This window comes from Hemibagrus wyckioides, linkage group LG10 (genome assembly GCF_019097595.1).
Source record: "Hemibagrus wyckioides isolate EC202008001 linkage group LG10, SWU_Hwy_1.0, whole genome shotgun sequence".
Classification (NCBI taxonomy): domain Eukaryota; kingdom Metazoa; phylum Chordata; class Actinopteri; order Siluriformes; family Bagridae; genus Hemibagrus; species Hemibagrus wyckioides.
This window is the reverse complement of record NC_080719.1, coordinates 16,559,367-16,574,714: the sequence shown is the minus strand read 5'-3', so window position 1 is coordinate 16,574,714 and position 15,348 is coordinate 16,559,367. Positions and strand designations below refer to the sequence as shown.

Here is a 15,348-nt window from a genome sequence, read left to right as displayed (position 1 = left end):
TGGAGCGGCGCCATTCTAACAGCCCTCTCCATTCTACATTGGGCATGTCTAAAGCCAAGGGAAATAGCCTAAAGCAGCAAGTTCTGTCCTGTCCCAATCCAATGCTACTGCAAAATGGCGGCCGCTAAGGTACCTTTATCTAGGGAACTATTCAAGGTAGAACACGGCCAAGATATTTCAAATTCCTGACTATGATCTCTGTTACAGTCAGCTGAGAGAAATGGTGAAATGGTGAGAGAAAGCAGTGATGGTGGTCATAGGCTACAGTTTATGTACACAAGAAAAAAGTAAAATTGTCTCATATTATTAATATTATCTATGTGTGTGCACAATGTATATAAACATGGTACAATTTCAGGTTTATTCAGCTTTTCCAAGCTGGCAAGCAATAGCCTAGTGAAGTGTTTTATTGTATAGCCACATAATTACTACAGAATTGCACACAGTTATTATTATTATTATTATTATTATTATTATTATTATTATTATTAAAAGTTTAAACCTATTCAAATAGCACACACACACACACACACACCCAAAAGTTTGGTGTGGAGGAACTTGACTGGCCTGCACAGAGTCCTGACCTCAACCTGATAGAACACCTCTGGGATGAATTAGAGCGGAGAATCTGAGCCATTCCAAAACTGGGATGTCTGCCTTTACATGCACATGAATGTTTTATGGACATGGCCCGTCCTTTGCAGCTATAACAGCTTCAACTCTGCTGGGAAGGCTTTCCACAAGGTTTAGGAGTGTGTTTATGGGAATTTTTGACCATTCCACTAGAAGCGCATTTGTGAGATCAGGCACTGATGTTAGACGAGAAGGCCTGGCTCGCAGTCTCCGCTCTAATTCATCCCAAAGGTGTTCTATCAGGTTGAGGTCAGGACTCTGCACAGGCCAGTCAAGTTCCTCCACACCAAATTCATCCATGTCTTTATGGACCTTGCTTTGTGCACTGTTGCACAGTCAAGTTGGGACAGGAAGAGGGCATGCTCAAACTGTTCTTACAAAGTTGGGAGCATAAAATGGTACAAAATGTCTTGGTATACTGAAGCATTAAGAGTTCCTTTCACTGGAACTAAGGGGCCAAGCTCAACCCCTGAAAAACAACACCTGAATTCAACTTTTGGCAATATAGTGTATGTATATTGACAGATACTTTTCAGAGGACTGACATTAAGAAATAGTAACAGTGACGTGACCACCAGACGGCGGTGTTGACGTAATGTATCGCTAGCTGAGAAGTCCGTCTCAATCCACCAGCCTTCAGACAGAAACGCTGACTCATTAGGCAGCACTACACAGTGAGACTACAGGCAGCTGTTGACACACACACACACACACACACACACGCACGCGCAGTGTGCCAGATCTCTAGGTGAGTAGATATTAGAAGCAGACATCCTAAAGAGTTTTCAAAGGAATGATTACTTCCGTCTTTAGACTCACCGGTAAGCGTGTTATTACCTTAATAATATAACTGCACTCTTTACAGCTACTGTTAGACTTTATATGACTTTAACCCTGTGGATAACCTTAAATGTTGCCATTAATAATTTTGGACGCCTGTCAGGATTACTAATTTAATTATACTGAAATACATTTTTTTGGGAAAAAATCTCTCTAAAATGATGTAAAGAGGTCTGGCTGTTTGTGAATGCTATTTACAACTCATTTAGAAAGTTAACTACAAAATCTTAACACACTTTCTGTCGTAATTCCTGGTTGGACTTGAACCAGTATAAATAATCATTTGTGGTGTGGAACTAGACTTTCATACAGGATGGGGACCCCTGATGCCATATCAGGGTAAATTGTTCATAGTCGTAGTGTAAAAACTTTTAAAAGATCAAATCAAGTTTACAAATCAATAAAGCAAAACTACTCATATGATACTTTTTTTTAGAGGAAGAGTTTTTTTTTGTTTTTTGTTTGTTTTTTTTACATATGAGAATATTATTCTTTTTTTTTTTTTAAATAAATAGCATTATGACTCATGAATGTACTGAAAACAGATGTGTATTGTTAAGATAAAAAATAGACAAACAAATAAATAAAATAAAAATAAAAATGAATACATTTACTCATCTGTGAGATGGGATGTTGTTGTTTATTGAAATGGGATGCGAATAGGAAATTATTAGAAATTATATATATTCTCTCTTTTTATATACATCACTCTGCTACTGGGACCCGTGGAGCTTAACCAAAGCTTGGAGACAAACCTGGGGCGACATGAGTTTATGTAAAAACACCAAATTTTATTTGTAATGGAAGACAGTGAAGTGACGGCTGGGCGAGCCATTTCTCTCCGCCCTCTCGACTCATTTAGCCCGTATTTCTGGTTATGCGCTGTTGTGTGCGTTTATTCCAGCCCAGCCTGCAGTGCTCGCCGTGCAAGATGGCCGCGGGTGAGAGCAATAGCCGCTCCGCTTGTTTAAACCCTCCCAATTCAGGCTCGCTGGGCAACGCTCGGCCGAGCAACGGTGCTCACTCGGTACCCGTCAGCAACCTGGGCTCAGGGTCTGCAGGGTCCGCGGGGAACGCTGATCCCCAGGCGCCAGGCCTCGATCGAGACACCGCGCTGGTGTCCGCGAGCACCGGGAGCGCGCAAAATCCTCCGCGGCAGTCCGCGCCTCACAACACGGCGAGTAGGGACGCTTCTCGCGCCGCCTCCAACATGAACATGACGGCCACGTCGACGTCCAGCGCAGCAGCGGCGGCGGCATCTTCATCATCCTCGTCGTCGTCGTCCTCCTCCTCCTCCTCCTCATCTTCTTCTTCATCATCTGCGGGCGCGTCCGCAGTCTCGGCCTCTGTCCCCGGCAGCCCAGCCTCAGTGCTCGTGTATCGTGAACCCGTTTACAACTGGCAGGCAACGAAAAGCACGGTGAAAGAAAGGTTCGCGTTTCTGTTCAACAACGAGGTGCTGAGCGACGTCCATTTTTTGGTGGGGAAGGGGATGGGAGTGCAGCGCATTCCTGCGCACAGGTAGGGCCGAAATGGGGCCAATGCAGTTCTATAAGTCATTTGTTTACTTTTTGTAAAATGTAAAATTAGCTAATGAGAAAACACGGAGCCCCGAATCGCAGGTAGAAGCTAGCAAGTGTTTACACGGAAGGAATAATATATTAGCTTTATAAGTCCTGACGGAACGATTTAACATGTTTAATTTTGCACATTGTAAACAGCTTGCGTTTAAAAGCAAGAAGGAAACCCGCTTTTATGCGCTTTCGCCTTTTTCTTTTCGGCTGCGTCTTGTGGGTGATGTTTAGGTAAACACGCAGCATCACATACCCAGAGTCTGAAAGTTCACCAGGCTATTTAACCTTTATTTAACCCTTTACCCTATCCAGTCCTCGTCATTAAGGCCTCTTGTTATTCAGCACACAGTGATGCCTCTTTGCGTCTCGACAGATTTGCCCTCGCCGTTGGGAGCGCAGTGTTTGATGCCATGTTTAACGGCGGCATGGCCACTACATCCACCGAAATCGAGCTGCCCGACGTGGAACCTGCTGCTTTTCTGGCCCTCCTTAAGTAAGAGCATCAGCATTATTTGGTGGTAATAACCCTTAGTAGTGTTACATCTGCTCGTGTGTCTCACATGTCCTTGAGATGCCCTTGACGTTAAAGGGCTTACACTTGAGTGCAAAAGTTGACATCCCCCTCATTGGTTTCTGTCTAAACTATATATCTTGAAATTATTGGAATTCTAAGACGCCTTGGAATTGACCCGACAGTCTAAATAGAACTACTTGAGATGCTACTTGAAGGGACACCTGTGAAACCTTTTAATCTAAATGTCCTGTTGGTGTAAATGCCATCTTTATCTTCTTTGTTTTGTCCCATGGCTGCGTCCTGTGGGACATCTTGCTAATTTGAATCACAAAGCTGTTTAGAAGCCCTGAAGAAATGCTTTAATGAAAATGAAAGTTTACACAGTTACCAGAGATTCTCCATTTCCAAGACAACAAAGACAGTTTTTTATTTTATATGATGTTAGCTTTGACCAGTAATTAATTAGGTATTTTCTACAATCCATTCTTTCAACCCATGACTATATATAAGCTATGTCTGTTTTCCCACCTTTTGCAGGTTTCTGTACTCTGATGAGGTACAAATTGGGCCTGAGACAGTGATGACCACATTGTACACCGCAAAGAAATATGCAGTGCCTGCGCTCGAGGCACATTGCGTTGAGTTCCTGAAGAAAAACCTACGAGCTGACAATGCTTTTATGTTGCTTACCCAGGTAAGAGCTGAGGGTTTGATTGTAACCTTTGCTCCAGGTGTGTAAAATGCAGTGCTTGTATTTGTGCAAAGGTGTGTACATCACTGATAACTTTGGTCTTACTACCAGAAAATTATGTTTTTAGTTATAGACTAGTTATAGCATAGCCCAGTGCCAATTCACCTTCATTGACACATTTGCTTGCAGTTTGTCGATTTATCATTTCTGTCTTGGCTATTTTGCAGGCACACTAATTATTGTCGCGTGATTTGGCTTCATGTATCAGCAGTTTTTACATGTTTAATGTTTGGTAATTCTAAAACGGTTGCATATTGCTGCGTAAAAACCTCAAAGTAATACCACCTAGAGTACTTGAAATGAATGTACTGTCAATTCAAAAGCACTGCTTTAACTCCCATAGCTTGAAAACAGGTGTTCTGTTGTAAAAATCCTTTTTTGATTATGCGGAAACATGTCTCCTTTCATTTTCAGGCACGGCTCTTCGACGAGCCACAGCTTGCCAGCCTTTGCCTCGAGAACATAGACAAGAACACAGCAGATGCACTCGCTGCTGAGGGCTTCACTGACATTGACCTGGGTATTTATCATTTTCCCATCTGATCACACATCAATAGTCAATAGTACCATCAATAGTTACGTTTAAAGTGTTAAACATGCATAAGACGCTAATAACAAGACGGTTAATGTCGCTCCCTCATCTCTCTTTCTCTCTCTTGTGAAGCAACTAAGACAACAAACACATCTTGTTGTGTTACTGAGACATCAGAAACTACAAAATTCTCTGTCATGCTTGCTTTCCCTTTGTGGGGAAAAAAAATCTCCATTAAGAAATATTCATAAAGAAATCTTCACCAGTATTTCTGATTATACTTTACTTTTTATACATTCATGCTTAGACTTGTCAATATAGATCTTCCACCATACAAGTCCCTGTAAATTAGTTAATTTTTTCCCTTAATTTATAATGTGTTAGAATGAGCACATTAATATAAATGTTTTATTTGAATTATATACAGCTTTGAATTATATACAGCTACTCATCAGCAGATATTTACCAGTGAAATTCTGTGGGAAACACACTCTGCAGCAGGAAATGTGTCAGTGTGATGTTTCATCTTTGGTTGGTTTACAGGAGGCTACACACTATATTTCTAAAACATTATCACAGTATCAGCTTTTGTAATACTGACTTTGCTGATACCTGGATTATATAATTGATCCTCTGCCTCTACAGTTTTTGTGTTGTCTGAATATTTTGCAAATTTTTGAGATCACAGTTAAGGTTTCTGTGAGTGATTTGATGAAAAAAAAAAAGATGGATAACAAATGAATGTTATGCACAGCTTCACAGATCAGGCATAACATTATGAGCACTGAGAGGTGAAGTGAATAACACTGATTATCTCCTCATCGTGGCACCTGTTAGTGGGTGGGATATATTAGGCAGCAAGTGAATATTTTGTCCTCAAAGTTGATGGACAAGCGTAAGGAACTGAGCGAGTTTGACAAGGACCAAATTGTGATGGCTAGACGACTGGATCAGAGCATCTCCAAAACTGCAGCTCTTGTGGGGTGTTCCCGGTCTGCAGTGGTCAGTATCTATCAAAAGTGGTAGGAAGGAACTGGTGAACAGGCGACAGGGTCATGGGCCGTCAAGGGGAGCGAAGGCTGGCCCATGTGATTCGATCCAAAAGACAAGCTACTGTTGCTCAAATTGCTGAAGAATTTAATGCTGGTTCTGATAGAAAGGTGTCAGAATACACAGTGCATGATGGGTCAGGGCTGTTTTAGCAGCAAAAGAGGGACCAACACCAATATTAGGCAGGTGGTCATAATGTTATGCCTGGTCAGTGTAAAGGCTTTGTAAATACATGTAAAAGTGATGGATGACTCATTGACAGAAATATTACTTTTTGCAGTTATCAGATTATGTTGTAAATTATTTTATAAAAGTACTGTTTGGTTTTTTAGACACATTGGTGGCGGTACTGGAAAGGGACACACTTGGGGTGCGAGAGGTGCGTCTGTTTGGAGCAGCGGTACGCTGGGCTGAGGCTGAGACTCAGAGGCAGCAGCTGCAGCCCACACCAGAGAACAAGAGGCGAGTGCTGGGCAAAGCCCTCGGCCTCATCCGCTTCCCGCTCATGACCATAGAAGAGTTTGCAGCAGGTAACAACGTGCTCTCTGTAAGCCGTAGTTAGCTAGAGTTATCGAAGCAGTTTATGTTTGTTTATTCTGTATAAATGTAATTTTAAAATAAAAATGAGAGTGTAAAGATCTGTTTTTACACTCAAGACTAGGCATGTGTGCAGTTGAGTATTAGGGTCTGAAATTGGAACCTTGAAACCTTGTAGCCAAAAGGAAACGAAATTGGACAGTGAAAGACATGTTTTTGAGAATTATTATTCTTTTTTTTAAATAAAAAATCTTATATTGTTTGTATTTATCACATTGTTGTTAATGCTGAAAGAGAGCATGACTGCCAGGAAAGACATTATTTCTGAGCACTTCATAACAAATATCTCGTTAGAATACACTGAGTCTCATGCTTAACCTTAATCTAAATAAATATTGGTTGTGTTTGTCCCAGGTCCAGCTCAGTCAGGCATACTGACAGACCGAGAGGTGGTCAGCCTATTCCTGCACTTCACCGTTAACCCCAAACCTCACGTGGAGTTTATTGATCGCCCACGTTGTTGTCTGCGAGGGAAGGAGTGCAGCATCACACGCTTCGGGCAGGTGGAGAGCCGCTGGGGATACAGTGGGACCAGCGACCGCATCCGGTAATGCCAACAGCGCAGGACGAGCTTTTAATGTGTTACTGTGATGCGCTGGCTAGATTATTTATTATCTAAAATTCTCTTTAGGTTTTCTGTCAATCGCAGGATATTTGTGGTGGGATTTGGGCTTTATGGCTCCATACATGGTCCAACTGACTATCAAGTCAACATCCAGGTAGGACCTTTAACAAATATCAGGAAATATTTCGATGTGTTATAGGTGTGTTATCCAGGTTTTTCTCTATGGTCACGGCAGCTTGCCAAATGAGTGCGCTTGTTAAGATTCATTATAGTTAGATAAGGGGAAACACAAACATTAAAATGAATAGAAGTCAAGTTTGACATTATATAGTGACCTGCACCTAAAGTCAGCAACAACTGAAGGTTTAGTGCCAGGCCAGAGATTTAGTTCTTCATGAAAATGTGGAAATTCAGAAATCATTTAAAAAGAGAATGAATGTTCTGTTAACAAACTCAATTATTAATACACCAGTAAGTAAATTAATAAATTGACCTCAATATTCTGAGCAAATAAAGGAGAAATTCTTTAATTCAGTAATCCTCATCTCATTTCATGTTTTCCCGTTTTGAAATTGAAAATATGTGGGATTTTTCTCCCACAAGGAAAGTCTGAGAATTTTGAACTCCTCTTGACTGACCATAGGATCTTTTCTGACCTTCTGGATTTCTGATCAGCCAAGTCACCAGCTGTCTTCACGTGGAAAGTGAAGACTTTAACAGTTCACTAAGCACTCACATAAAGCATTAATTAAAACAAAAACGTTTTTCTGTTGCTGTACCAAATCCTCCCTAAAAGAGTTTTAACTTGGTATAGCAATAGTATTCTTAAACACTGACCAGTTTGTACTAGCTTGAGAATTTTGTGTTTGATACAAGCGTCAGCCAAATGCTGCAAATGTAAATATAAACATATTAAAACAATGTAATATTAAATTATACAGTTGTAATATTAAAACAATCTATGCTGGTGAACTTTAAAATCATTTCAGTTCATCCCCATGTTCAATACATCATTGCCATAGCAAATAATGCCCAGGAGTGTGTTATTTATGGATACCAAAATGTCCTTGTGAAACCTGCCATGTGAAATATGTTTATACAAAACAAAAGTCTTTCTACACAGATCATTCACACAGACAGCAACACAGTCTTGGGGCAGAACGACACCGGTTTCAGCTGCGACGGCACGGCTAATACCTTCCGTGTGATGTTTAAAGAGCCTGTGGAGATTCTTCCTAGTGTCAACTACATTGCCTGCGCAACACTTAAGGTAGTCTACTGAGCCCAGTGTTTATAAACATTCAAACAATAATTATAAATTCATTAAAAAAAGATTGTCATTGGTTATACGTAGGGACCAGACTCCCACTACGGGACAAAGGGTATGCGCAAAGTCACTCATGAGGCTCCAGCTACAGGCACAAAGACCTGTTTTACCTTCTGCTATGCTGCGGGAAACAACAATGGCACTTCGGTTGAAGATGGACAAATTCCTGAGCTCATCTTCTACACGTAATGATGGACGTGGATCTGTTCAATGCGTGTGGACTGCTTCAATACTTATTACTCTTTCAGTGAACTACTCTGGTGTACACATCAGTAACCAAATAATGATTTTTATTTTTTTTTTGTTTGAGTCTATCATGTACCCAGTTGTGCTTTTGGGTATGGATTTGTTTTTCTACCTGTGTAGCACCTCATCGTATATGGCTAAACACGTGACCAAATTGTGACATCTGATTGGTCAGATGCTGTCATTAGAGCTTTACCAAGTCAGTAACAGACAGCTGAAGTTCAGTTTAGTTTAGTGTTAAACGGGTCTGAACTGGGTCCACATTTTGACTCTAGTAAATAATGTTTAGATGTTCTGGAGTTGCACTGATGCACTTTTGACCCAGACACAACTGCAAATCGTGTTTGGGCAAAATACACTACATTTGTTTGAAATACAGACTGTTACATTTTCTGAGGCATACAGATGTTGAAAAATAGCAGAAAAGTATGTTTACAAGGAATGGTGTTGAACTGTAATGCCCCTGATAATCTTCAGTACCAATTCTGATGGAGCACTTGCATTCAGAATGCGATTCTAATTTTGAACAGAATGAGGATAACTTAAATGAATGTATGTACTGCTTATGTACTTTGTTTCTGTCATTGTAAAAGTGCTGTAAATACATCATGTATGTTCAATTAAAGTCTGTGCTTCTTCTCTTAAGAAATGTAATACTTGCTAACTGGATTCACACCGGAACCCTTCAGAGGTCGAAGATGTGATCAAGAGCAAGTGAAATCAGATTACTTTTGGGTTCATTCACACGAATTTCAGCATCGTCTGGAGTGGAATAAAAATGTGGTATCTAAAGGAAAGTGAAGATCTTGAACAGGAGCAAAATCCCTACTACTGCAGAACCACTAATACAGTACCATGCTGAACCCACTGATACAGCCTGATTATAGATTAATTCTATTAACTGCACTATTTCTCTCTTATTGAAAAAGAACACTGCTTTAAGCAAGCATCTAAATAAGGAAGCAAAGTACAGAAGTTGATCATTGTGTATTTAATACCATTTTAGCCACATATGTAAAGGTAATGGCATAAGTATCAAATAATCATGAATTGACAGTAATGTCCACAATACCATTTTTATTTTTCTTTATTAATGTTAACTTCTCGATCGCATGTTTTGGCAAGCAATAGTGCTCATGATGTTCTGTACAGTCCAGTCCCTCAATGGGAGCTTTACAATTTGTCCAAGTAGTTATCCAGAGCTGGAATTCCTTCCTTGAGACCCTTGCGCTTGCGTGTGTCTGCCACAATCTGAGAAGGCTTGCTGCTGGGCTCCATTGGATCTCCAGGAAGGATCTGCCAGTGATCGAACACACACTGTGGGAAGGCCTGACCAGAGGTGTTGGAACGAAGGTCAGCGGTGAAGCCTTTGGCGAAAAAGAATAAAGGAGTTATGCCCAGGATTCAATAAACCAGAAGAGAAAAGTTGAAGTATGCTCATGCATCACTTACCAAAAGATTCGTTGACAGGCAGGTAAGCCTTGACCACAAACATGGGAGTTCCCATGACTTGGGACTCCTCAAACACCAGGCCTCTCTTCCTGTTCAGGACACCATAGATACCACCAACAACAGCCTCAGGGCACTGTGGACAGGAAAAAAAAAGGGGGGGGGGGTGTCCTGGTCAGTCACTGGTCTACTACTCTTACACAAGCAATAATGTAACGTTTGTAAGCTCTCACCTGGATCTCGACCAGGTAAACAGGCTCAAGCAGTCTGGGCTCGGCTGTCAGCTGGCAGGCGTAAAGCACTCTGCGGGCTGTAGGAATGATCTGGCCACCACCACGGTGAATGGCATCTGTGTGAAGGGTTACATCATGGATGTCGAAGCGAATACCACGCATGTTCTCCTCACAAAGCACACCCTGAAATTTGAGAAAACAGGAGGAAAAAAGGGTTACTTTGAATAAATAAAGAGGTTTAAGATAATCTTAAAAAAAAAAAAAAAAAAAAAAAACGACAAGAAAGCTCACCTCCTTGCTGGCCCACTGGAAGCCAGCGACTACGCTGTCCTTGATCTCATTAAGGTACTGCACTCCCTTGGTCACATCCACAAGCATGTTGGGGCCAGTTCCATCAGGGCCAAAGCACCAGATCTTACGGGCCTCAGTCACCTCCCACTCATACTTCTCAGCCAGATAACGGGCACGTGCCTTCAACTCCTGCCTAGAGGTGACTTCACCCTTATCAATATCTTCAGGCAGACCTTCAGCCAGGGGACGGGCCTTCATGAACAAACGGTTGTGCTTGTTGGGGGACTTAGACAGGCACATTTGTTTGGACTCCTCGGATACGGTTTCTCTGTAGGACACAACTGGGTCGGATTTCTGTTGGAAACAAGTTAGACATGATTCACAATGGAAGCTGCACATTCATACTAGTGAAAAATAGAAAATCACAAACATGGCAGTACCTTCAGTGGAATGCAGGCATGGTCCTCTTCAAGATCCTTCAGGCAGATCTCAAGATGCAGCTCACCAGCTCCAGCAATGATGTGCTCTCCAGATTCCTCAATGATGCACTGTACCATAGGATCAGACTTGGCCAGACGTTTCAGACCCTCAACCAGCTTGGGCAGGTCAGCAGGGTTCTTGGCCTCCACAGCCACTCTCACCACAGGGCTGACGCTGAACTTCATCACACGCATGTTATGGGCATGCTCAAAGGTAGTAATGGTCCCGGTCTTCACCAAAAACTGGTCCACACCAACCAGACCCACGATGTTACCACAGGGCACATCCTCAATGGGCTCAACGTAGCGGCCCATCATCAAAATGGTCCTAATGGACATCAAATCATGTTAATGATTGCACTTGATGTTTCTAAAAACTAACCACTTCTTACAAGTGAAAATTCTCAGCCTATACCAACACGACAAGAGAAATCAACTAACCTCTGAATGGGTTTGAGGTAAAGATCTTCCTTCTTGCCAGGAGTGTAATTTGGTCCCATAATGCGCACCTTCAGGCCAGTGGACACACAGCCAGAGAAGACACGACCAAAGGCATAGAAACGACCCTTATCAGAAGTGGGCACCATCTTAGAGATGTACATCATAAGGGGAGCTTTGGGGTCACAGTTCTTAATACCTTTAAAACACATAGGAATTAAAATACCAATGATTAAACACAAAGAAAATTAATTAGCCACATGGGTAACTGCTTTTTGGTTGTGTCAGATGTTCCAAGCCAAACGTACCCATAGCAGCCTCATCATCACCAGGTCCCTCATACAGCAGCTCACAACGGTATTTCTGAGCAGTGACTGGGGAAGGCAGATGGATGGTAATCATTTGAAGCAGGGCCTCTCCAGCAGGCAGCCAGCGACGCATTACAGCCTTCAGCAGGGGCTTGCCTTCCTTCTCTTTGTCCTCAGAATCCAACTTGATGTCCAACTTCTCAATCAGCTTAGCTGTCTCCTCCTTCTTGAAATTCATGATGGCATCAAATACCTGTGAAGAAAGAAAGCTGTACTGAAGACCTTAAGATATAAATGCTAAAGACTGGAAGCGGTTACCATTTCTGCTTCCATTGCCATGATAAACATCAGACTGAAGTCTTTCATCACGAGACAGTCAGGTCAAAGTGAAGAATATTTAAGTCATCACCCACAGCACAGAAAACTAAAACTAACTTTAAACACAAAGTTATTTCTGCTTACTTTAAAGATGGGATCCAGGATGAGCTGAGCAAAGGTTCTGGGGAGCTTCTTGCCATCGGGGCTAGTTGCAGACTTGCTGAATTTTCCAGTTGCAGGGTCAAAATATCTAAACAAAAGGCAAGAATTGTTACAGTTCACAATACATTACAACCAAAATACACAAAGTTCTTTGCTCATTTTGAGCCACCCCAAGATGGAGGCCTCACCTGTCACCCCAAAGTTTTTTCATCATGTCCTCCACTTTCTTGCAGCGCTCTGCTGGTCCAAGCTGGGCATCACCCTTAGCAGCAAACTTCATCACATACATCTCAGCAAACTGCTTAAGGGTGAAGGCCCAACCATGCAGTCCAGACCCAAACCCAACAGTACCAACAACTGGATCAATCTAAAAAGGCAGAAGGCTTAGGATCAGAATTGAACACACTACCTGAGACTTTTAGATTATTAAACATACAAAATACATACTTAACCAACTATTAAATAAAATAAAAATTCTGAAGTATTACACTTTAAATAAGCAAGGTTATTAAACGGTTAAGTCCAAAAACCCAAAATGTGTAATTCTCACCATGATGTTACCCATGGGTCCGTTCTCATCCTCTCCGTAGGTGGAAATGATTACATTGACATTCTCCACAATACGCTGGAAAGTCTGATACAGCTCCTCTGGGTCCAGCTGCAGCTCCAGCAAAGCACGGTCCATCTTGTTCATCATCAGCACAGGCTTAATTCGCTCACCAATAGCCTGCCTCAGCACAGTCTCGGTCTGCACACACACCCCTAGGAGAAGAGCAAACAGGTCAGGTTTGGGCTTTGTGCCAAAACTGTATATAAAACTGGAGCATCATGCTGCATAATCATCTTCAGGTAAACAATACTCGGCACAGGATTTTGCACTCACCAGACACACAATCGACGACCACCAAGGCTCCGTCAGTGACACGCAAAGCAGCGGTCACCTCAGAGGAGAAGTCGACGTGCCCGGGGGAGTCAATCAGGTTGATAAGAAAGCCAGAACCGTCCTTACACTGCTTGATGAAGGCCAAGTCGTTGTCACCGAGCTCATAAAACAGGGAGATGGCGCTGCAGAAATAAAAAAATAAATAAATAAAGCAACATGAAAAAACTGGCTTGGCAGACTTTGCACTCTGGGTTCGGGCGGAAAAAAAAACCACCACTCACGTGGATTTGATGGTGATGCAACGCTCCTGTTCATCCTTTCTTGTGTCAGTAAAACGGGTTTCTCCTGCACGGGCTGAAGCGATGATACCAGCCTTGGACACCAGCGAGTCAGTCAAAGTGGATTTGCCATGGTCCACGTGCGCAATCACGGACATGTTACGGATGTTGGACTTTTTGTCCATGATGGCACGGATCTGGTCTACGGTAAAGTTCACCTGAAAGAGAGGAAGAAACAAACCTCAGTTAAAAGACTTAAAATCAATAAAGGCTTAATTGTTATTTTTTTTAAAGATCAAACTGAAAATTTATAATAAATTAAAAAATAATCCACACCTTCAGCACAATGCAAACATTACAAAAGGGCAGTGCGGCCTGACATTTTTGCTGACGCAATTAGTCACGCATCAATTCAAAAGGCAAAGAGTCCATGACGGGCAGAAGGGCAAAACCCGGAAACATGGAGATTAATCATAACCGGCAAACACCAAGCTTTCAGGTCAGAACCAATTAAAAAACGCACTTAAAAGGGTAATTTGTAAAACTGAGACACCAAGAGAGCCTGATCTGAATAGGAATCCTTAATCCCAGTCATGATCTCTCCCATCTGGTGAAGCCGGCATTTTATGCGGTTTACCGTAGTGCGCCACATCAGCCGGTAACAGGCCACGTGTAACTAGCAGCGGCGAACGCAGTACGCGGGCCGGCTAACGGTAATAGTCATTCACATCATTTTAAAACTGACCTATCTGGATGTGAATCCTACAAGACCCTGCAATACAAGTCGCCTACAGGAATAATAACTAATGTGAAACCTCTTTCCCCTTCGTGAAAACAAGGTTAAGGAGAAGACTAGCAAGCTAACTATTTAGCCAGCGGCCAACGCCTGAAAATACCGAGAACTGCCATCTGGAATCTCGACAACATTTACGACATTTTTGATACCGAACAAAACATGTCAAAACCCTGGTATCTCTTAGAACCATAATCAAACGTTTAACAAACATCATCCCGCTACATATGGACTCGTGCCCGGCATGGTAAGGCCTAACGACGGAACACAATAGGGCTGCCATTTTGCTTCGCTATTGCACTAAATGGCAGACCGCTAATCCAAAAATACACATCTGGGACAAATTCGAGCGTTCAAATATCCACGCGAGGTTGCGATATAACTCCATGCCAGTGTATACGAATGATGTAGAGAAAAAATATACTCACCATTTTGACGGATGTTGTTGGATTCGCTGTTCGGCGAAGCAGACACAAATTTTACACTGCCTACCTCAACAAGGCATAGGCAGGGAAGAGACCGTTGACGTCAACACGTAAGAATATATATAGCAAGTGTGCGTCACGCGTAATGTTGCGTGGCGACGTCAGGAAACGGTTGCTTTTCAATCCACGTTATTTGGAACACCGAGTATACTACACGGTCCTTTCGTTTACATCCTACAAAGTGTACCTATGTAGGGATTTACGTACGCGTTTGAGATTTGAACCCAAAGTGTAAAACTACAGATGCTGAATAGTCAGATATTGTCAAATATTCCCAGAATATTTTAATTTTAAATATTTTAACAGTAAATAGAATATTATAGAGAATACAGATTTTTAATTAGATATTGTACATTCTGAAATAAAACAATATATATAGATATATTTTTTTATCAATATATTTTATGCTCATCAAGATAATTTAAGATAGATGTTTATGTACACTAAACTCATCTTAATCCAACATCCTTTGTGTGTGTGTGTGTGTTTTATATATATATGTAAATATATATATAGTCATCAGCAGGTGGCACTACTGCTCCGGTAGCAACATTCTGTTTAAAAGTCTTTGATAAACCTCTTTGACTTTTAATTTACTGTAG

General features: G+C 41.8%; 2 protein-coding genes and 1 non-coding gene across 4 annotated transcripts; 1 reads left to right on the top strand and 2 right to left on the bottom strand.

Annotated features, from left to right (window-relative positions):
* The first annotated feature begins 2,038 nt into the window (after positions 1 to 2,038).
* On the top strand, positions 2,039 to 9,428 carry btbd2a (BTB (POZ) domain containing 2a). Of its 2 annotated transcripts, none has more exons than XM_058400233.1 (9): positions 2,039 to 2,994; positions 3,421 to 3,540; positions 4,099 to 4,255; positions 4,727 to 4,832; positions 6,227 to 6,424; positions 6,846 to 7,038; positions 7,123 to 7,210; positions 8,180 to 8,326; positions 8,411 to 9,428. In XM_058400233.1, exons 1-9 carry the CDS (start codon positions 2,351 to 2,353, stop codon positions 8,570 to 8,572), a joined length of 1,815 nt encoding a protein of 604 aa, XP_058256216.1. In that variant the 5' UTR covers positions 2,039 to 2,350; the 3' UTR covers positions 8,573 to 9,428. The 2 variants fall into 2 exon arrangements, with proteins under 2 accessions (XP_058256216.1, XP_058256217.1); XM_058400234.1 differs by having other exon boundaries at positions 2,041 to 2,904; positions 8,411 to 9,425.
* A 177-nt stretch (positions 9,429 to 9,605) lies between these two features.
* LOC131360122 (elongation factor 2) lies at positions 9,606 to 14,838 on the bottom strand. Its single transcript, XM_058400232.1, has 13 exons — positions 14,690 to 14,838; positions 13,472 to 13,686; positions 13,191 to 13,372; positions 12,858 to 13,069; positions 12,496 to 12,674; positions 12,290 to 12,395; positions 11,828 to 12,080; positions 11,523 to 11,718; positions 11,043 to 11,409; positions 10,603 to 10,956; positions 10,312 to 10,494; positions 10,082 to 10,214; positions 9,606 to 9,996 (listed from the first exon to the last, which is right to left on the bottom strand). The coding sequence occupies exons 1-13, from the start codon at positions 14,690 to 14,692 to the stop codon at positions 9,803 to 9,805; spliced, it is 2,577 nt and encodes an 858-aa protein (XP_058256215.1). The 5' UTR covers positions 14,693 to 14,838; the 3' UTR covers positions 9,606 to 9,802.
* Positions 12,173 to 12,240, bottom strand: LOC131361002 (small nucleolar RNA SNORD37). The gene has a single exon (XR_009205953.1). It is a non-coding gene; the product is annotated as a small nucleolar RNA SNORD37 (small nucleolar RNA).
* Positions 14,839 to 15,348: the final 510 nt, after the last annotated feature.